General features: G+C 50.5%; 1 protein-coding gene and 1 long non-coding RNA gene across 2 annotated transcripts in view; one reads left to right on the top strand and one right to left on the bottom strand.

Moving 5' to 3' along the window:
- The window catches only part of IL2RA (interleukin 2 receptor subunit alpha), a 39,228-nt gene extending 31,449 nt beyond the window's left edge, over positions 1-7,779 (bottom strand). The window contains exon 1 of the mRNA XM_016136427.2: positions 7,498-7,779. Within this exon, the coding sequence (XP_015991913.1) occupies positions 7,498-7,561 (64 nt within the window). The 5' untranslated portion in view covers positions 7,562-7,779. The remainder of the gene's footprint in view (positions 1-7,497) is intronic.
- On the top strand, positions 524-6,834 carry LOC118608710. The gene is made up of 3 exons (XR_004953164.1): positions 524-1,168; positions 2,560-2,669; positions 3,867-6,834. It is a non-coding gene; the product is annotated as an uncharacterized LOC118608710 (long non-coding RNA).
- Positions 7,780-22,112: the final 14,333 nt, after the last annotated feature.

Here is a 22,112-nt window from a genome sequence, read left to right as displayed (position 1 = left end):
GCCGGTGTCGCCAGCAGAGGAAGCTGAGGCAGCCCTGGCTGCAGGCGGGGGAGATGTCAGACGTGCGGGCGCGTGTAAAGTCATCACCCCCCCCCAAAAAAAAAAAAAAAAGGAAAAGAAAAAGAAAAGAAAAAGAAAACTCCCGGGAAACTCACAGAGCGCCGAGACAGGAAGAAGCTGACGTCAACCTATGTTTTGGGGACTTCAAGCGCGACTCTTAGAAATGATTCCTCCGCCCTTGCCTTGGTATCACGAACTGATCTCTCGCCAAGGAGGTGGGCCAATGTGCTCCAATGGGCTCATTTTGCGAAACGAAACACTTTTTTTTTTTTTTTCTTAAAGAAACACCAGTTGCCTTGCTTTTAAGTATGTGAATCACGTGAACCGCCCCGACTAGGCGGAGGGGTGTGTAGGACGGGGCTGGGGGGCGGGGTGCTTCGCACACAGCTGGGGGGTGCAGCCCTAGGTCAGCTCAGTCTATAAACAACCTTCTAAACCACTCGGGGGCCGTGGGAGCGATCGAACGGTTCATTCTGAAAGGGCTGTAAATACTCCCACCCAAATACTCCCTCCCGAAACGTCCCCGCTTTCTCTTTCTTAAGCAAAAGAAAAGCCTCCGCACATCCTCTGTCTGTATCCCTCCAGATTCACAATAAGGGGTGCTTGACTTGCATCGATCGCTTTGGGCATTCGCAATGACAAAACGACGCTCCCCGCCCTCCTTCCTGTCGCAAACGTTGGCGTCACCAGGAGGCGGTTAGTGAGTGAAGATGTCGGGAACATCTCCACCTGACGCCCGCACCCCCATCCCGCGCGTGGCTCCCCACGCCGCGTGTCCCTCTCCCGCTGCGCGGTGGGCTGCGGCGGCCGCGGGCTGGGGTCGTCCATCGCTGCCCTCGTCCCCGGCACCCGGTAGCTGTATTTGCCGAATGAGCGGATAAAGGAGTGAACACACGGCCGGAAGCCCGGCGCCGTCAGGACCGGCCCCAGCCGCCCTGCGGCTTCCCTCCTCTGCCCGGCCCTCGCCCCATCCGGCCAGCCCGGCCTACCTCGCCAGCACTTTTCACGGCGGCAGAGGCAGCCCCCACAGCCCGCCGCCGGCCCCGCCTGGCCTCGGCTTGGGCGTTTGTTGCTGAGAACACAGAAAGCAGCATGGCTTCTGAAGGAGGTATCTATTTCGGTCCCAAACAGAAAAGAGTGGGTGATTCCGTGGGCAGAGATGGCAATTCCTGAGCGCGGCGCGGTTGACTCATGCCGGGAGCTGCTCAGAATTTCCTTTGTCTTGTGGGTGGCTGGGGCAGACTTCGCCTAACCAAAGCGCTTTCTTTGAAGCAAGTTCAAATGGCAGAAAGACACCCCAGGCTCTTCTCTGAGGGGTGAAAGGAGCGCTCGAGGGGAAGAGCGAGACTCAGAGAATCGAAGACTCCGGGGACGCCATGGGCCTTTAGAGGTCAGTCCCTCGAATGGCCTAAGGGACAGCTCCATGACGTCGAGATTTGGATTCTGTGGGCACAGGTCTGTTAATTGATGCAAGGCCCCAGGAGCAGTGGGACATAGCCGACGTTTAAAAACAGTAAAAATAAACTTCTTCATTAACCCGACACACGTATCTTTGAGCTTGAGCCGTAGTTTGGGAGAATGAGTCAAAAATGCAGGCTCTGGGGTGAGACCGCCGGGCTCAGATCCTAGTCGCGTGATACAGCCGGCAGCTAATTTACCCTCCATGGGCCTCAGTCTGCCGGGTGTAAAATGGGGGTCATAACAAGGCCTGCCTTATTTTGAGGGTTAGCTGGAGTAACACTGTTTTCCCACAATTACCCGAAAGATAGCAGATAGGTTCTCAGTATTCGCTGTTGTTATTATCGTTACAATTTAAAATGTTTCTCGGAACCAGCCTGAGGCGAAGACGCCACAAAGAAAATCACCGGGTGTCGGTATCCGAGTCCGTGCCCCGGCTCGCCTGAACCGGCCTGTTTTCCAGTTCTCAGCCTCTGGTCGGCTCGCTTTCCTCTGGCACTACAGGGCCTGGTGGAAACTAGTCAATTTTCCATGCTCCTTAGAGATTTCTTTTTATTCTTTAGAAATGTGCTTCTTCTTCTTCTTCTTGTTTTTTTTTTTTGGTGGGGGAAGTACCTGACTGCTCTGGGTCTGACACCAGCCTCTGGAATGAGGGGTGCAGGGGCGTGCCTTGGAAGGGGAGGAGGCCACCCAGGAAGCACATCTCCCTCCTCTGACCCTCGCCTTCCTCAGGGGGGCGGGCCCGTCACCGCACCCCTTCCGCCCACCTTCGTCCCAGCAAGGTGACCTTCCGGCCGCCCCTGCACGTGCTACCCGCACTTTGGTGCCTTAGTTTTCTTGGGCCGTAGCCCTTTTGCAGGCAGGATTCCTGGGTCGGGGCTGCAGGCGAAGTTGCTGCTCAAAAGCCCCATTAATTGGGGGCGGGGGGGCAGGGTACAGGCGTGGGCCCTAGCTGCAAGCGTGCGGTCAAGTGGGGCTGGGTTAGCTGCAAACTCTGAGTGTGGAGAACTAAGACCTTGGACTTCTTGACTGTTAACCCAGAGGTGTCATGTGGCCCTGGCGACGCCGAGCCAGCGACCTACTGTGTGAAGGAACTCTACCTGTGGACACCAGAGGATGAAAGCAAAATGAGCATCGCTCAGGTGCTTTGGGTATGAGCAAAAGTTTCAGTTTTTACTTTTTTTAAATCAGAGGATCATTAGCCATTTTGCTCAGTGCACACACTGGGTGGGGCGGGGCTCAGATACCACTTGTTACAGCCCCCCAGCCGTGTGCTTAACGTGCGTGGTGCTGGGTCCCGCCACCATGACACATTGCCCGGTGGGACCTGATTTTTTTAGGGATGGAAAGCAAGTCCCAGAGTGACCTTTAAACAAAGTCAGACAGCCAAAACTCATCTGAGTAATTTTAGAGTGGAAAATATCTAAAATACCTAGAAACGATTATATTACTGCTTTCCCCTAAATGGGTGACTTATTTGAAAGCCCCGTTGTTGGGGGGGGGGTCAGTGATGGGTCGTTGGCGCGTTGGCAGACGCCCTTGGCTCCCCTGGTCCGTCTTTGAGATAAGACTCACCGAGCAGATGTTTTGTCTCCATGGTTGAGGCAAAAGCATTTTAGGGGCACGGACTGTGACCGCCTTCGTCTCAGTGATCCCACAGTGCGATGGATGGGCGGGCGCATGTCACCGGGGGTCCGTGTACAGACAGGTGGAGAGAGAGGCCTGGCCGCCGGTCCTGGCCTCGCCACTTTCCCGCTCGGCTGGCGTCCTCGGTTTCTCCTTGCTGTCCCATCTAGACACCCAGGTCTCGTGGGTGGCCCTCCCCAAGCCAACGACAGGTCCCTTACCAGGGACGGCGACTTCCTGTGTCTCGTCCTCTCTATTCATAATGATGGATGTTAACACATCAGATACAGCAATCGGAGGTCTTCCCGGGCTTCAGATTTTTACCTTCTCAGTGGCTTCCCCTCACCCAGCCCCAGTCACCTTCCCGCAGGAATTCTGCTTCCCTTCACGTTTCTCACTGATCCCCCCAAAAAATATTTGGGGCTGGGGGCGCCGACAGTGGATTAAAGCCACACACCTGCCCTAAAGCCAAGATTCCACACGGATACGTGATCCGGGTGCTTTGGGATTTGAAAAATGTGAAAAGAGCAGCAGAGGAGGGCCAAAGCGGGCGGGCTGGGGGCGCCCAGAGCTCCACCCGCTCTCCCTTGCCGGCCGGCCGCCGGCCACAGCCCTCCGCGTCCGCCTCAGACACGGCCGGACAGTCTCCGTGTGCAGGGGTGGGCGCTGGTGACTTTTCGAAGCAATCGATTGAGTTAAGGTTCTCTTTCCTCCTCTCACAGGGAATGGCCTGGGGTAAAGAGACGAGACATAGATTCCCGGGCATGTAAGACCTTGCCCGTGCGAAAGGAGGAAGTGGCTTCAGGCAAAGATTCCTTAGACAAGCAAAGGGTCCTCGCCGGCAGCTGGTGGCGTTCTCCCTCCACCCTCACGACCACGGCAGTGACGGGAGCAGTGGGTCACACCTGAGCGCAGTGGGGACAGCTGGAAATAACCTACAATGAGGTGTCAGTTTTGGGACTGTGACGCCCGGAGATCTCTTCACCTAAACCCTGCCGTGTGTGTCTTCAGCGTGGAGACTTTTTCACCCCAAAGCTTCCCAGCTTGAAAATGCCGTTAAAACAGAGCTCATTTCATTTTCTTTTCAGAATGCTTGGCATAGACTGAAAGAACCGGAAAGGGCTTCAAAGTCATCTCTATCAACTGTCTCATTTTACAGAGAGAAACTGAGGCCCGAGGAGGTATAGACATTTGTCAAAAGTCACACTCCTCACATGTCTTCCCTTTAGTCCCCCAACACTGTTTGTTAGGAGGTGCCTTGGCCTCCATCAGCTCCCCGCAAAGTTCAATTCCCCCCAATTCTTCTCTCCACTGACCTCAGGTGACACGTCCCACTCCCTAAGGGACCTGCGCCGATCATCAGCCAGTGGTGAGAGGAACGGGGAAACTAAACCCGAATGGCCACCGTGGTGAGGGGAAGCCTGACTCACAGGCGACTCTGGCTGTTAGGGGAATGACTTCCACAAGAAGCTGCACGGAAGTACCCAGAATACTCAGCGTTAGGCAAGGAAGGCTAAGAACACGTCTCGTCGAGATGCAAGAGGGCTCGAGTGGTGGGCTGGGCAGTGGACCCACAGTCCTTTACCACCATCGCGAACTGACCAGAGGTGGGAGCAGTTCTCTCGCACCTCTGTTAGCGGCAGCTCTACAAGGTCCATCCTGTGCGGACCAAAGCCTTGTCTCAGACATGAGCCACGTCACGGGCAGTGATAGCGTTTGGGAATCTAGGGAAACCGAACAATGAAACGTGAGGAGTTCAACATTTTGCGTTTCAGCGGCCAAGGAGAAGGTGGGGAATTCCACTGTGGGCAGCACTTTTTACAAGAAGGAATAGTCAGACAGAAATACCATCTTAATGGGTTTCCACACTTCATGTTGTTTTTCTACATATGTATTTTGTGTTTTGTTTTGTTTTGCTTTTTTTAGTCTAGGGGATGAAGATTTGATCACAGAATTCCTAGAATAAAAGGAAGGTGATCAAGGCTGTAGATAAACTCTCAGAATTTCCCCACTTCTGAGAAAGATGACTTCAATAACGTGCTGTATTGGTAATATGAGGAGAATTCTCTTTTTAATCACATCCTAGGACCTAGTAATATAGAGACTAAAAACACCCAAGTTGATTAATACATCCCCTGAAGCCCGCCACGATTTTAAATAGTGGCTTTGGAAATTTTCAGAATGAAAATCCGCCTTATGAATCAGCTAGAAATCGCATCTGTTTGACAGTCTGTTCGATTTCGTTAGAGACTTCTTGCCCGTAAGGAATGAAAAAGACTTGTTATTTTAAGACTGGCTTCTTGGAAGAAAAAGTCTGAGATGAGTTCAGTTTTTGCCCCGGGGTGGTTCCTAAGCCACATGTCACCCCAGAAACACAGCCTGTTTCGTCGTCTTTACCCCCAAGCCCTCGTGCGCCTCTGAGCTGGACTACCCCCAGAGCCTTCGGGCCTGCCTGCGCCCCCGAACTCCCCCCACGCCGTGCTCGTGTCCGCTCCAGAGAGCCCTGTCCCTGTCCGCAGTGACCAGGGCAGATGGAGCACAAGCCGGGAGACCTGGGTGTGAGCCCCCCGCCCCGCCGCCGCCTGCGTGACTTCTGAGTTTTGGGTTCTGCTTCACCTAGTGGGTGCGCGAGGTCCACATTGCAAAGTCATTGCAAAGATTAGAAGGAGGCCTATATCTGGCACATAGAAGGTACCCTATAAATGGTCGTTTCTTGCTTCCTACCGAATGGCGTTGAAATCTTTTTAACTTGTTATCCAAGGCCTCGGGTCGTTCATCTGGCCGTATCCTACCTTCCCAGCCTTAATTCCCAGTATCTTCATGTCCTTACCCAGCGCTGGGGGCCACAGCAAACCACGTGCCATTCCCTAACGCTCTGCGGTGTCTTAGCTCATACGACCCTCTCTAGCTGGGATTTTCACTTTTGGACGCTTGCTAGTCCCTTGGGGCTCTTCTTGCACGCCACCTCCACGAAGCCTTCTCTGATAGCCTCCTGCTCCCACAGATCTCATGCTTGTACTACTGGTATTATATCTCTGCCTTTCTTCCTCTTACTAAGTCATAAATCTCTTAAGGCTCAAGACCGTCCTATTCATTTTCGTATTTCCTACGGAAAAGGGGAACGAGAGGTTCTAGAGAGTTTTTTGGAGAATTGAGTGAATGAGAGAGTCCTCATAATACTTCCACTTGCCTCGCTGCCACCAAGACCATTCCTACGCTCGCATAGGTCACCACTTACGCCAGCAATAACACCGGTTTACTTGACATGAGTTCCCAGGGGACGAAGCATGATCAATTGCAAAGACTTCTGTGTCCTGGCTTAAACCAACCTCCCACTTTGCAAAGACCGTACTGAGACAGAAATCACATGATAAGCTTTCCTAAAACCATGGCCACTTTAGCTCTAAAGCGACAAAGGTCCTGCACCTGGATAGGCTCACAGCCCACCCTGACCTGGCCACTTCCCCTGAAAAAGGCAAAACAACTCTGTATATGCATCATTGTGTTGTACTTCTTGACACTTTTTTCTGCGGTCACTTAGCACTATGGTTTATCGAGCAAATAAGGATATGAAATTATAGACTTCGATCGCTTATCTACCTTGCTGGGTAAGCAAGGGAAGAGTCATTAGAAAATTCACACTCGATTAGGAAGGGTGGTTTGAGGTACGAGTTGGTGGTTTCTTATTAAAAAAATCTGTGACAAACCCCATTCAAAAGGATGAATGAACTTCAAAATTTGCATATATATATATATCCTATACTTATACATATAGCACATGCATATATACACATAAGCACATGAACAAAAGTCGTGTTCTAGAAGCGAGCATGCTTATATTTCCAAAATTTCTGTAAAGTGGCACGCATAAGGTATTTTTTGAGAAACAAAGTACACATCCCTTAAGCGAACCCCTTCCGAGATCTTAAATGATCCCAGCGTGTCGTGCCCGAGTTACCGACGCTTCCGACACGTCTCACTGGTCTCAGAGAGAGTCCCAGCAGACTTCCAGTGTCACCGTAATGACTGGCAGGTGCAGTGGAAGACTAAACCCACTGGAAAATAAAAGAGAATTTCTTGAGGAATCTGTTCATTCCTCAGGGTCGTGTCGACCTTTAAATATCAGACCGCTCTGTTCTTTCCAGAATTCGCTGTCAAAGACTCTGAGTGACAGGAGAGGCCACCATCTCAAGCTCTCTGTATAGATCGGATACAGTTGAGGCACTACCTGAGCCCAGGACTCAACCTCCTTCCCTGCACCTTCTACTTAGGTGCCCTCGGTGATTCTACGGCTGAGGAGAAGTGACATCCATTAGCCTTCTCAGGATCCCGAGGGCGCCCGTGACCGCTTACCTATCACGCCGTCCGTTACCAGAATGAGTGCGAAGACTCTCCACATCAGTAAGCCTGGTTCCATCTTCCTGGCTCGCGGGATAGGCTGTGCCCTTTGGGGCAGCGAAGCCGAGGCCTTCCCCTGCAGAAGGCTGGGCTTCCTGTCAGCCTCCTGTCAGCATCGTGCTGGGAGGCGGGGAATGAGGGGGTCAGTCCCCGCGGGCCGTCGTCCTCGCCGCCCCCTCATCTCTGCCACCGAGTTGTCCTCTGCTCAGCCAGGAACTTGTGCCTGGCCGTCTCTGCTTCGTCTCGAATGTAGGAAGTGGTTTTACCCAGGCTTTTTTAAGGTTCAGATGCTGGGAGGTGTGGGCTGGGGTTGGTGAGAAGGATCGGGCTTGGTTGACGTGTCCTTTTGCAGCTTCACTCAGAACAGAAAAGGGGGTTCCCCTGCCGCTGACAGGTGAGCAAGCAGTTCTTGGCAGTGGTCGCCTCATACGCTTACGTCACCGCGAAGTCAGGGGACTCCCCCAAACGGACAGCTCCCCGAGGGGCAGAAGATGCCACATGGGGTGTGGGGCGGGGGCAGCCTCAGCAATTGTCTAGAGCCGTCTGACCACCGATCCTTTTAAAAAAGTCTGGTGGGCATCGGGACGGGGGCTCCGACGTTCGGATATTTGAAGGGGGCGCAGCAGACGGGCCCGGACTCAGAATCCATGAATAATCTCCCAAGGTGCCTAACTGCTGCTGACCGTGCACATTTCGCCAGGACGTCCCGGGTTCCCGAATGTGAGTTGTCATTTTATAAGGTATTTTGCCTCCAGATGCGTCTTTCTCTTATGAAAAGTGGGCTTTGGTTTCAAACTTTTAAATTAAAACTCGCTTTCTTGTTTTATTGCCAGAGCTACCTCTGATTCTCATGAAATGGGTGACTCTGTTTTGCCGCGTAGAAATTCTATCCGTTAGCAATCATCTTGTTAGAGTAAAATACAATTGTTAAAACATGAGGATGAAAGCAAAGATACCGACAAAAGGAAGACCATGTGGGCGGCCAACGGTTCCAACATGTATTCTCTCTACCTGTGACTTTCCGTCAGCGAAGCAGCCACCTCTGGCACGAGCCTTGGAATTCCACTAACGAACCAGGAGGCTAAGTACCAGAGTTTGCAGAGAAAAACGGCGAACTCGTCTCTCTCTCAGAGTGGGACACTTTTCAAACCGTGACAGGATTACCGTTTAAGATCCCAGAGCAAGCCTAAACTTATGGCTAGAAACGTTTTCAACTGTCTGGAGTACAGCAGTTCTGTTCACCCCGGGGCTCATCCCTGTAGAAAGCCACAGTTGCTTGTCACTGTATGCTTTTGAAACAAATGTATCAAAAAATCGGAAGTATAACACAAAGAACTTTTCTCCCCTAAACCACTTGAGAGTCGCTGCCGATGCAATGTTCTCTGTCTTTTCTTGATTTCGTGACCTGATGCTTCTGAGAGCTGCAGGCGAGGTATTTTGCGGATTAGCCCTCAGTCTGATTTCTTTCTTGTTTCCTTATGATGAGATTCAGGTGTTGCCTTTTGGCAGGACTAACCCGGAAGCGGTTGCTGTGTTCTCATCATCGCACCTTTTGGCCTGCCACCGATGACGCCGATCGTTTGAGTAAAGAGGTGTCTTCTAGGTGCTCCCCCCCTTGTCTTTGAAGTCACCGTTTTCCTCTTTGGAACAAATATTTTGTGGTGCGATGTTAATATCCCATCACATATCGAACTTTCCAATTATTCATTAACTTAGATCTAGACGGACTCACGATTTTCTGTTTTGTTCGATGGGTTCCCATCTATCGTGTCATTTATTGAAGCCCCCACTTGTCTCCTGTTTGTCCTTTGGGAATCCATTCAAGCTGGCTCTGTGTCCCTTTGATATGTCCTCAGCACTCTTTGAGGACTTGCTAGCTTTGGGGGCATTAAACGATTTTTCTTTCTCATCTTATGCTTTTTTGGTGTCTAGTCCCTGCAGTCAGCCATTTATCAAAGGAGCCCCGGTTCCTTTTAGAGGAAAATAGTCCTTAGAAGCCAAGAGATGCTCATTGCTATTGAGATGGCACAGAATATATGTGCACACATGCACACAGAATATATGTGCACACACACACACACGCACACACCCCACTTTACATCCACATTTATTTCTACATCCATCTACACATATTGAAAACTGCGCGTTCACACAGACACACCTGACATCCCAATTCCGATCTAACACCACGGGGTAGAAGTCTAGTTCGTTCCTTTTCTACATTTGCGATTCGCTTCTCTGACGGTGGGACGTCTGGTGCCCATTATCCCCAGTCTATTTACGTTGTAGTCGGTCCCCCTGTACACCTCTTGTCTCTGATGCCACCGCCTTCCCCACATGGGTCCCCTCTGCTCCCTGCCCCGCCTGTGGATTCCTGGCCTCCTCACCCTGACCAGGCTCTGACACCCCTCTCCAGGCTGCCCCCGTGCCCCTGTGGGTGTCCTTCTGACCATGCTTGGGTGCTGCAAGCATGTGTTGGGCCAGTCCCCTTGGCGACAACCTCCTCCTCTTGCGTGGTTCCGGACCCTGTGCCTCCAGCGGCATGCGTGAACTCACTGGGGCTCAGATAGCCCCCGCCTGTCTGCAGGTCATTGTGGACCCCCTGTCACTCTGACCAGATTCCGATGTCCCCCACTGGGCTGCTCCATGTGGGGACAACTGTTCCACTCCGCTTGGACACCGACTCCCGATTCTGGACTGTCTCACCATGCAGACACCTTCTTGCCCCTTGGGGCTGTGACACCCCCACTCCGGGCTACTGCGTCGCCTTGCCCTGGACACCACAGCTGCCTGCCTTGCTTTGCTCTGCCCGGAAGCTTTCGGAAATGGAGGAAGGGGAAGGCTCGTGCCCACTGTTCAAGAGCAAGACAGTAAAGGGACAAAATGTGAAATACCGACAACCGCGGAGAGTGAGCACGGACCTAACGAAGAAGCAACAAGTCCACCACGGCCTCCGAGCTTTTAGAGGGCTTCGTGTTTCTTTAAACTCTAAAGCATCTTAGGAATTGATATTTCTTGTCGGAAAGTAATAATATCTTCCGTTTGATATCAGTTTCTTTTTCTTCTATGAAGTTAAAGCAACATTAAATTTAATGATATTTATTTACAAAAGTTTCAAGGATCAAAGAAATATTACCCAGGACTCATAAGGTGTACTTGGATTAGACAGCAAAAATTAATCTTACGGATTAAGTCATCACTATATAAAAGAATCAAAGTTTGAATCACGAGTCTTTTTGCTTTACAATAGAACTTCTTTAAATGTCTTCTCATAATAATTAGAAGAGTTAAATCTATTTTATTTTATAAGTAACAAAGTTATAAAATATTAGCAAAATAGATTAAATATCTTATTTTACATTCTTATTACGAAAAATGACATACGCATCATTAAAACAAAAATAGTGACTTTTTAATCAAATAAATATACTTTTTATGAGCAGTGTTGCTGAGTCAGAGCCCCGTATCAGAGGCCGCCTTTGAAAAATCGCGTGCTTTGGCCACGCCACCCTGACCAAGCCCGATCCCGTCTGATTGGGCTAAGCAGGGGCAGGCCTGGTTAGTACTTGGATGGGAGACCACCTAGGAGGACCAGGTGCTGCAGGCGTAAAAATATTTAAAAATAAGGGATCGTAAGCTGACAAGATCCTTGCAATCCGTGAGGTCAACCGGGGGTTGTCTCGCCTAAAAAAAAAAATGCGTGATATAAACGTTGGGCATTCATTAAACCGTAATATCATAAAGACACGACGACAGGAAGACTCTAGCCGTGTGACGCAGACCGCTGCCTTTCTCCCTCCCGCCAGCGGGGGCGCTGTGGCCGGGGCGGCTCGGAAGCCGCGTGCTGCAGACGCCCGAGCACAGCCACCTGCGAGCCGAGCCTGGGCGCGGGCCTCGCTCCGCCAGGTAACAGCGCAGCGAACTTTTCTGTACGTTAAACCACGTCATCGCTGGATCTTTCGTGTCCGCGGCTTAGCTCACCTTACCTGATATAACTGGTTTTGATGCACAGCGAACCTGACGTGTGCCCGCGTCCGTGATTTCCCACGGGGCGGCGGGCTCGCTCGGAGCGCCTCGGCGATTCTCAGGTCGCACGGGAACAGCTGCAGGGACATAATAGCTTCAGTCCGACGCTTCCTAAGTGGGAAAAACAACGACGACGACAGCAGCATTTCATGAGCTTCTGATCGAAAATGTTTTACCATTTTGCTTTAAACAACGAATCTAGCCAAATGATTCAATCATTTGACATGTTACTCAAGGTTTCTTCCTAATATTATTTTTAGGTTGCACATAACCATTAATTTGATACATGAACCAAGTAGCTAAGCAACACCTAGGACCACAAGAAAACCAGCAGAACGAATACCTTTAAGTATTTAATTGGTTGCAATTATAAAATATTTAAATTCACATCAATAAAACATTTTAAATACCATGTCACGAAGCCCACACGATGTTTCAGACGAGACAGGAGGGCCGACTCTTGGCGCTAAGGTGGACTGGTGACTTAGCTGACTTTTACCGTGTGCTGAGCTGAGCTTTCAGTCTTAGTTCTCAGTCTTCGCTGACCTTGATCTTTTGAGTTGCTGTTTCACTGCATGGTGCCGGGCAGGATGGAGGGAAAGGAGAAGGAAGCGGATTTGTTTTGTCCTGAGCTGTACATAATCTGCTGCAGCTGCGTATGTGCGTGCGTACGTGTGAATATGTATATGTCCATTAAACCTGCTGCCCTGAATGAATTTGCAGCTGACACAGAAAGACACTTGCCTGTCACGCCCTCCAGGTGGCCTTTTCTAACCCTTTGTCCTCACTCTGTCATGGTGCTTGCCGCACGACCTTGCAATTCGCCGTTTATGCGCCTTTTCTTCCTCCAGTCTGGTGGTTAACCTTTGGCGGGGCTAAGAACCCTTTCGAGGGTCCGATGGAATCTGCAGTTTCTTTCCTTGAGAAAAAAAAAACCATGCGTCAGCACATGCCCAGTGAGCTGGAAGGCTGTTTCAGAAAAGTCATGGTGCTTTGAACTTCAAGTGTCTGAAGACCACAGATTAAAGATTGCCACGCCAAACTGTGAGCCTCAGAGAACGGTGGTCCCCAACCTTTGTGGCACCGGGGACCGGTGCCCCTGTGTGAATCCAATGCCTGATGATCTGAGGCGGAGCTGAGGCGGTGATGCTGGCGCTGGGGAGCGGCTGCAGATACAGATGAAGCTTAATTCGCTCACCTGCCGTTCACCTCCTGCTGTGTGGCCTGGTTCCTAAGAGGCCAGGACCGATACCGGTCCATGGCCCGGGGGCTGAGGACCCCTGCTCTAGAGGACGGGCCTATACCCAGCACATCTTTGAACTCATGTCACCTAACACAGGGCATAGCACATATGGGCGTCCCGGTGCTATTCGTTAAGGTGCATATGCATAAAAATATAACTAGCATATATTAAAGCAATTTCAGACAAATTCTTTGTGAGCACATGCCAAAGTTTTGTTTCAAACAAGAAGGTACTTTCCAATAAGACCTGTTCAAAGGTATCTTTCCTGGTAGGTACATATTTTTCTTAGGAAGAAAGGTAGCTAGATAACATTGGTAGATTAGGTTCAAGAAATGAGCGTTTGGCGGACGGTAACTGAGTTCCTCTCAGGGCAGGTGGTCAGCCGTGCAAGCTGAGTCTAAGCTCGTCAGGAAATAGTTCAACCGTTATTGTCAGAAATGCTTGCTACTTCTCAGAAGAAACTGTTCTTTGCATCAGACAAGAAATTTCTAACCTAAGCTGCCTTACCTTTTGCTTGAGACAATTTTCTAAGAGTAAAAGTTGACAAACACTAATAATCATTATAAGGAGAACGATAGAAATTCCGGAGGGGAAAAGATCCCGGGTGGGTGTAGCCTCGGTGGGTGGATACGGAGGCGGCAAGGCATGGTCCGTGGTTCACCAGAACTGGAGTCGTGTAGACAGGCAGTGGATTTAGAGTGGGGTGGACCTCGAAACACAGAATACGTTTGGACTCGAGCCACTGAAGATGTCTAAACAGGGGTGGCACATGATCAGCCGACATCCTAATGAGCCCGAGCTGGCGCGGCGAGTAGGAGAGAGTAAAGGTCAGACCAGACTACACGCTTAGAGATGCCAAGATGCTCTCCAGGCAAGAAACAGTAAGGACCCGAGTGAGGCGGGTTGGGATGGCAAGGCGGGCTGACATCAGCATATCTTGCCAAGGACAAATGCAGGTTTTAATTCCCGTTATACAGAGAACGGAGTTTGTGAGCTCTGGTGAAGATGCTAGCCAACCGAAACGAAGAGACCGGCAGCGGGAGATGAGGGCAGACGACAGCCGGTTAAGTCGGGGCTCGGGAGGCTGAGGCTGGGTGAGTGGCGGGGAGGCGGTACCCCTGACGCATGGGAGTTAGCCGGTCCCCCTTGGCTCTTGCCTCATCGCCCCCGTATCGGATGGCCCTGGAAGATGGACGCTTTAATTTTTGCATTTATCATCCGGGCTATCCTAAACTTTGGCTCCCCCATCTCTCCCCTCCCCCCGCTGATGGACAGTCAGCTTGTGACAGAAACTGTTTCTATTTATCAGAGTCTCAGTAGGGGACGGGGGTCACGGAGTAGCAGGTGAAAGGGGACGAGGTGGTGAGAAATCAGTCACCGTCGTTCACACCTTCTCTTCACTCGTCACCGCCGCTTGACAGCCGTCATCTCGATAATGCCTCTAGTCCCAAGAGGCACCGATTCCGCCCGTGAAAGGAAGATGAAAGGAATGGACCGTGATGGTTGAATACAGAAATGAAAAGTAAACAGAAAGGATGGGGTAAGGAAGCAAGATACGGAAAAAGTGAACTCAGTCGGAGCTGGCGAGTCGCGCTCGGTGATGGGGTACCACAGCTTGCGGTCATCGAGGATGACGACGTCGGACCGGAGACTGAAGATGGCTAAGATGAGCTCTCTATGGAATCCACTTATTACCATTTTCAGGTATTAACCCACCGGTTCTTCAAGGTGTAGTTGATAGGGAGGGCATGAGTACGCACAGCGGAGATGCCGAGAGAGAGCGAAATTGCTACAGAGAGAGAAAAACAGTGGATGGCCGATGGAGAAGTAGAGTTGAGAGAGAGAGAGAGAGAGAGAGAGAGAGAGAGAGAGAGAGAGAGAGAGAGAGGGGCAGAGAAGAGGTTGGGATAGCGTCCTACAAAAATCTTGACTAAAACTCCCACTTTTTATTCGCGACCTCTGGGGCCGAACCGGCTTCGAGGGGGCGTGAATACGCCCAGCACGGCGTTCTCGGAGCGGCTCCCGCTCAGCTGGGGCGTCGCAGGGCTCCCCTCTTTCCTTCCCTGCTGCTCTCCTTTTGGGCGTTTCAGTGTTTACTAGCATCTCGACCAGGGAAGTCGAAGGAAGGGAAAGGCGAAACTCTAAGACGGCAATCTCACTTCCGTCAGGTCATCCATCGACAAACGTTGACTGAACAGCTAAAGCGTTACGCTGGGACATGGGGGCGAGCTAAGAAATTAAGACGTGCGCCCACTCTGAGGACGCTCAGAGACGGGCCCTCCGCAAGGGACGTGGCTGCCGGCTTGCGCAGGGGCCCTTTAGACAGACACCAGCCCCACCCCGCCTTCCCGGGGGGCCCTTCGCTCTCATCTCACACCCCTTTCCTCTAGCAGAGCTATGCGCCAGGCCGTGGTTTCGGAGTCACTTCCAAAGAGAAGAGGCCTCTTCGCCTCCTGGATTGACGACCGCATGACCACCAGCGGCGGGGCCGAGAGCCCGTGATTTCCACGATGGAAGTTTTTGTTCCGTTCAGGAAGAGATTGTCGTCTCAGGCCTACGGCGTCCCAGGGCTTCTGGGCCATTATCTTTTGGATACAGGCTGAAATCTTTATTTAAAGTCACATCGTTGATTTTACTTTATCTTTTTGCACAGTTCCTCACCCCCGTGGGCACACCCTTTGCTGTAATTCATTCAGTTCAACGAGGGGCAGGTTAAGAATCCGGGAGCAAAGCTTTCGGCCCAGGGTCTGGAGATGCAAAGGGAAATCTAGGGCTTCTTCTCTCAGGGAGCCCACAATCTAATTACAGGGGCCGAGGAGCAGGCGAGCCCCCAGCTAACTGAGAGCCACCTGTCAGGTGGCTAATCCCCGCCTCCCCGCGCCCCCAACAAGTTAACCAGTGAGGGGAAGTCGGGGCGCGGAGGTCCTCAGTGCGTTGGTGGTGGGAGGTGAACGGACTCCGCCGTGATCGGTGCCTCCATCGCCGAGAAGTGGGTGACAAACGTCCGCTTTTGGCCCAGTCGGCGCCACACAAACAGGCTTCTTTCTCGCAGACCGGCGCAGAGAACGCCGCTGCGAATTCTGCGAAACCGACAGGTGCTTCCTGTTGTTGTGACCCCGGGCTGCAGTGCTGCAGTGTGTGATTTCCACCAGGCTTTACTCGACGGGGCGCGGGCACTGTGGGAAACCAAGCGCCACTATGAATCAACTCCCCCTGTCGCAACGTCTCGTTCCCAGGGACCCATTTGTCTGTTGCGCGCGCCCGGGAGATCCTGGGAGAGGACACTGTCGTTTTTTTTTTCCCTCGCCCAGAACTAGAGTCTTAACGACGTCTGTGAAGCCGAGCCCGGATTCCTTAGCCCGGCATCCAGAGCCCGTCGTCATGTGCGCTCGCCCATCTCCGCAACGGGAGTTCTCCGCTGTCACCTTTCATGCTGTCTTTGCTACAGAAAAACCAACCACCACCACCAACAACAATGACCAGCCTCTCACTGAGCCCCCACCGTGACCTCCTCCATTCTCGGCTGTCTCTGCCAAACCCATCCGCCCAAATCTAACAAGCTCCGAGGGCCAGCTCTAGTGCCGCCCCCTAAAGGGAACCTCGCCTCGTCCCTCCATGGGGAAATGACACCTCTGCCTGCCGGCAACATCGATGACAGTCACCGGCATCGATTAGACACACACCGCGTGGCGGGCAGCGTGCTGCGTTCTCACTCACGTGCGCTCTCTCGGTGACTTGCCACAGCTTCTGGAAGAGGTCAGGGGACTGTTGCCATTTAGAGATGAGGACATCGAATGTCATCGTGATTGAGTCATGCCCATGCTCACACAATCGCCTGGGTGTGACGTCCTTTCTAGACTCCCAGGCCTGTCTTAAACAACACCACTATTCCATGGCCCGTGGCGTTTTCAAATGTGTAACTGTGTTATAGGTCTCCGGAGACGTGACCGATCATTCCAACTAGATTCTACCTGCATTCAGAGGCTGCAAGTGCCTCTCAGTCACCCTTTTATTCCCAGGGCCCAGCCCAACACATTGCTCATAACAGAGCTCGGTAAGTATCTGTCGAAGGCATGGCTACGTGGAGACTCCTGTTAGAGCTCCGGTCGTGGGCAGCAAGATTAACGTGGCGCCTGCCTCCGCCGGTTTTCACCAGGCTCTTGCCCACAGAATCGGGTCGGAGGAGCATCATCATTTGGTCGTGGCGTATCTGAGTCCACGAGTACGTGACGTGTCACAGAGGGTTCGACTGTACGCGCATCTCCAGTTCTTAGGCAGGAGGTCAGTGTCCTCAGCCGTGAACCCAGAGAACTGGGCACGATTAGCCAGCCGATGTGAGCTCCTTCCTCTCAGGAGCAGAGCGTGGGGTTCGCTTCAGCTCAGGACTTGCTGTCCTTTTAGGATCAGACAGGCCTCCGTAAGCTGAGCTGGGCAGCCCTGTGTTCTGAGTGCGAGGCCCAAGGGAGGGGGTGGAGGGAGGAGGATCGCGTGTCGCTTGCTTAGGTTTGGGGCCACTTTGCCCCTCCGTAAAAGCTCCCGGTTCTTTCCCTCACAATTCTTTCCAACGATTTCTAGTTTCAGAGCTCGAGAAAACAAAACGAAACAAAATAAAATAAATAAAAATAAAAACAAAACAAAACAGAAATACGACAGGGAATTTCTGGGTAATGGGGCCAGAGGAATATATCCTAATAGGGAAACTTTTTTTTATATGTGGCACCTAGAGGATTAAAATAGAACAAAGGCGCCCGTCTGGAGAAACAAGAAATGACATTAGCAAGTGGTTAAATTCATGGAACCCGAGGCTTTGTTTCATCATCACTCAGGGCCCGATGGGGTATTAGCAATACCTCGAATTGATGAAGTTCAGTTTTTCTGAGAAGTTCAAAACTTTTTGTTTCAGTTACCTCGTTTTTTTTTTCCCTCTCCAAACCACTATGAAATAGTCTGTTTCTTGTTTGATAAATGATGAGATTGCCATCTGTTGAGGTTAGATTAATTTCAACCATGGTGAAGATAAAACTAATTTCTAATTTTCTCACTTATCTGTCTTTTTCTGAAAAACTCATCTCTCTCATCTCGGTACCCATATTTCCTCATGTTGGTGACTTGTCTATTTCATACAAAGAATGGAATTATTCATTTTGGACTGAGCTCATTTTTGGCGCTTCGTTACTGCTACCCTTTATTGAGTACCTACTGTGCGCCAGGCACATTGCACGGGCATTCTATTGAGCACAAAACAGACAAAATCCTGGCTGTTGTTGTGATGCTTAAGTTCTGGTGCGGCGGACTGACGATAAGTAAATAAATAAATGAACATGTCGTGTAATGTCCCATGGCGATAAGTGTTACAAAGAAAAATAGTGCAGGTGAGTCAAGCATGACAAAGGCGGAGGGCAGAGGGTGCTTTTTGTAGGTGGGGAGGTCAAGAAAAGCCCCCATGAGAAGGTGACACTCGGCCAGAGACCTGGGTGGAGTGAGGGAGCGCGACATGGAGCTCTCTGGGGGAAGCGCTTTCCTGGGGAGCGAATGAGCTCAGCATCCCAGGGCCAGCGAGCAGGCTGCAGCCAGCGGGCCACCCAGAAGACGGAGGGGAGAGGCGCGGGGGGGGGGGGGGGCAAAGCAGTCAGGGTCCCACACTGGTCTCAGTGAGATGATGGCAGCTCGGTCGCAGGTGGCCGCCTTGGCTCTGGCGTTCGAAGTCGAAGTTCTTACCTTCCCGAACGATAATCCCGATCTCGGACAAGTTTCTGAGAAACTGGGCTCCGAAATTCCCAGACGGAACTCCGTAAAGCCTCAGGCGGCGTCCAAGGCTGGCGAGCCCTGCGGAAGCGTGAGAACCGAATCGCCGCCTTGGCCTCACGGATGTTTCCCTCCTGGACACGGCGGGCCCGGCGGCTTGGGCTCTGCTCCTGTTTCCTTAGTGGAAGGAGGCGTCGGGTTTCAGAGGACAGGTTTTGGGATTGCGAAGCTCTGGGTTCAGGAAGTTAGGGATTAATTTAGCAAATAATTTCTCTCCACCACCATTCCTTCATCTGTACACGGGGATGATGAGAGCTCCCTTACAGGGCTCTTATGAAGACCAAATTAGATAATACATGTACATCGCTCGGCCCAGAGCCCGGTACAGAGTGCTGGATGAATGGCATCATTCGTCAGAGTGGCCGTGGAGAGACGAAACCTCAGAGCACCCCACGCTGGGGCACCAGAGCTGGCACCTCGGGCAAGCACCCTTCTCTTGCTTGGCTAGTGAAACTGCTCCCTCATCAGGAGGCAGCTTAATGCTAACGTGGTAAGCACACTGACTTCAGACAGGCGGGCGGACCTGGCTTCTCATCGCAGTTCAGTCATTTGCTAATCGTGTGCCTGCAGCAAATGGCTTGACTTCTCTGAGCCTCGGTTTGCTGTCCGTAATACCACGAGTGCCGTTGGCTATTTAGGGATAAATGAGACGATTTATGCGAAGACCCCCAGCGCTTGGTTGGCGCCAGTTCTCCTCTGCCATTCTGTGAATGTTTTACCTCTGTGCCTAGCCGTCGGCACCATTCTGTGCAAGCTTTTGCCCCATGGCGGGAGGGGGGCGGGCCGAAAGTGTTACTAATCCCTCGAAACCCTCTGATCACGCATAAACTCATTTCCTGATCCTGCCACGTAAGCTTTGATGACCTGATCACACCCCGAGGACCACATTAAGGGTGTCACTCAAAGCTGTACTCACAATCAAAGTTCTGGATCAAGGCTTGCTTCTGCCCACACACCCTGGGGATGGCGCCCAACGGCAGGATGGAAGAGATAACGGACCCCCAGAGAGATGTCGCTCTCACACGGAGCCGCTTCCACAGTGGGAACGTCACTCCTGGAAAGGGGGAAAAAAAATTTGTAGTTTTACGGCCATTTTAGGTATGTGCGTATGTAAACTCGGCATCAAAAAAAAAATCCACATTGAAATCATAAAACATGCACAATTATATGTTTAAAGAAGTACATTTCTTATTGAAAGGATTAGCTTTTGACCAAAACAGTTCGAAATGTGTGGAACATCTTGTCAAATAAGCAGAACAGACATTAATTTGTAGACAATGAATCAAAACTTTCAAAAAAAATTTAGAAATTTCTACATACTTAAAAACTTTTTTTACTGGGAAAAAGTACAAATAAGCAATAAACATAAATGCAAAACTGTTATTATCCTACCTATACAGAGAAAATCATATTGGCAAATATTCCTTAGATACTTTTCCTGTATGGATTTACATATTTTTAAAACAACGATGACATTCTTCCATATAAATTGTCGCCCAACATAATTGAATTTCACTGTCTTTACTGTTGACTATTTAGCCTGTTTATAAACTTTTTGCTATAATAAACATCGCAGAGCAGGAATTACTGTAGAGAATAACTTAGAAAGGAAGAAAACGTAGAGGGGAAAAACAAACAAACAAAATTTATAGCGGACAAAACTGCTTAGCGTTATATAAAAATGAACAAAAATCATCCTTCGTGGTATGTCGAAAGTACCGCCACACACGCAGTCCCTGGGAATAATCATCTTTGGTCAAATTATCGTTGCGATCAAACTCTCATCTTAACTAACATGTTTTCCTCCAAGTGAATCACCTACTTTTTTATTTTTTCACTCATCCTGGCCTTCCTCCCATCTCTGTCCGTCCTGTGTGCTACGGTGCTTCTTTCTAGCCACTTCCTGCCAGCCCAAGCATCTCTTTTATCTCTTTCTGAGAACATCCGCCATGCTCATTTCTAGTTTTTGATTAATTCTGCCATCTGCTTTCTGCCCTCCTCCCTCCAGGCTGCTGAGCGCTACTGGAGAGAAATCATACAACTTGTTTCACTAGGAGTCACTAGGGGCGTTTGCCGTTTGGCCCGGACCGGCCTCCTTCCTGGGCCTCTGTCTTGTCCCTCATCTGATTCTTCACAGTCCGTTCATCTCGCCTGCTAATGGCACGGCCTGGGTTGCAATTCTCCATCTCAGGAAGCCTCAGATTCTCAGGGCGTAGAATAAGAATAATATTAGTTACTCTTGACGAGAAGAAGCAAGAATGGTATTTCTAAGGCACTCGTAGATGAGGAGGAAAGAGGTTTCCTCCTAAGAATTAAATTAGAAAATTCCCAAACAGTGGCAGTGACCGCGTCTATGTTCTGTAAACCAGAGCGTTGTCTGTCAGTGCGTGACTTAATGATGTGGAAATGGACAAAACTCCAACCACAAAGGCGGGAGGGCAGTGGCAGTAAACAGCCTGCAAACTGGGGACGTCCAGGGGATGAGGGAGGCTTGACAGACGGCAGATTCCCCCTTGAAGAGTCCCCAAGGCTCTGGGCCTCAGAGTCAGGGCTTTCGCTCACCCACCTGTGCTTTGATCAGGGGTGGGGACACCCAGCCTGGACGCCTTCTGTCCTTGCTCTTCCGGCCCTTTCTGCTTCCCAGCTTGATAGAAAGCCAGAAACTATCGGAGGCACTCAGTAAACTCATTTTATTTCTTAAATGTTCAATGAACATCTCCTATCCAGAGAACGACTTTCTCCTTTTCCATTAACGGCATTTTAACTCTGCCTAAAAACTTAGCCTCAACACTCCAGGCCCGAGCACGTTGTCTTTCTGCCACAAGCCACCCTCTCCGCCCCCCTAATCATGGGTAAGAAAAAGGAACGGATCCCCACAGCTCTGGGAATAACCTTATTCCAGGACTGAGGATTTCTGTCCCAATGCTGTCCTGACGTTCTATTTAGGATTTTTGGATTGAGATTCTTAAGTGAGGAAGGCCTACAGTTTTCTTTGGGCTATGACTGTTGGGTGTCATTTCCGGACTATTTCCATGCGAGAAATTGGAAGCGTTCCTTCTTTGCCTTTGCTCTGCAATAGCGCATTGGAATTCATTGGCCCTAAAGGGTGGGATTCTTCTGTGGAAACATCTGGATCTGCTGCTCTTTGGGAGAAGAGCTCTTTGCTCTTCTTCTCGATTTCTCCTAGGATTTGTTTAAATTCGATGACACGTCTAAAGTCCATTTTGAGAAATGATATCTTCCTAAAAATTATTAGTTCATCCAGATTTCCTAACTTATTTGACAAAACTAAATTAAGTCACCTCTTGAGATAAATTTACGTTCCTCTGCATCTGGAGTTAGCTTCCCTTGTTCCATATTTTGTATGTTTGTGCTTTCTCTCCTTTTCCTTGTTTAGTTAATAGTTCAACTATTTATTTTCAAAGAATTAGCTCTTGGATATATTTTTTTAATTCTGTATTTTTCTGTTTTTGCACCATCATTGTAGGCTTTTATT

The sequence above is a fragment of the Rousettus aegyptiacus genome, unplaced genomic scaffold (genome assembly GCF_014176215.1).
Source record: "Rousettus aegyptiacus isolate mRouAeg1 unplaced genomic scaffold, mRouAeg1.p scaffold_m13_p_10, whole genome shotgun sequence".
Lineage (NCBI taxonomy): Eukaryota > Metazoa > Chordata > Mammalia > Chiroptera > Pteropodidae > Rousettus > Rousettus aegyptiacus.
The sequence above is the reverse complement of the archived record's forward strand: the minus strand, read 5'-3'. Positions and strand labels throughout refer to the sequence as shown.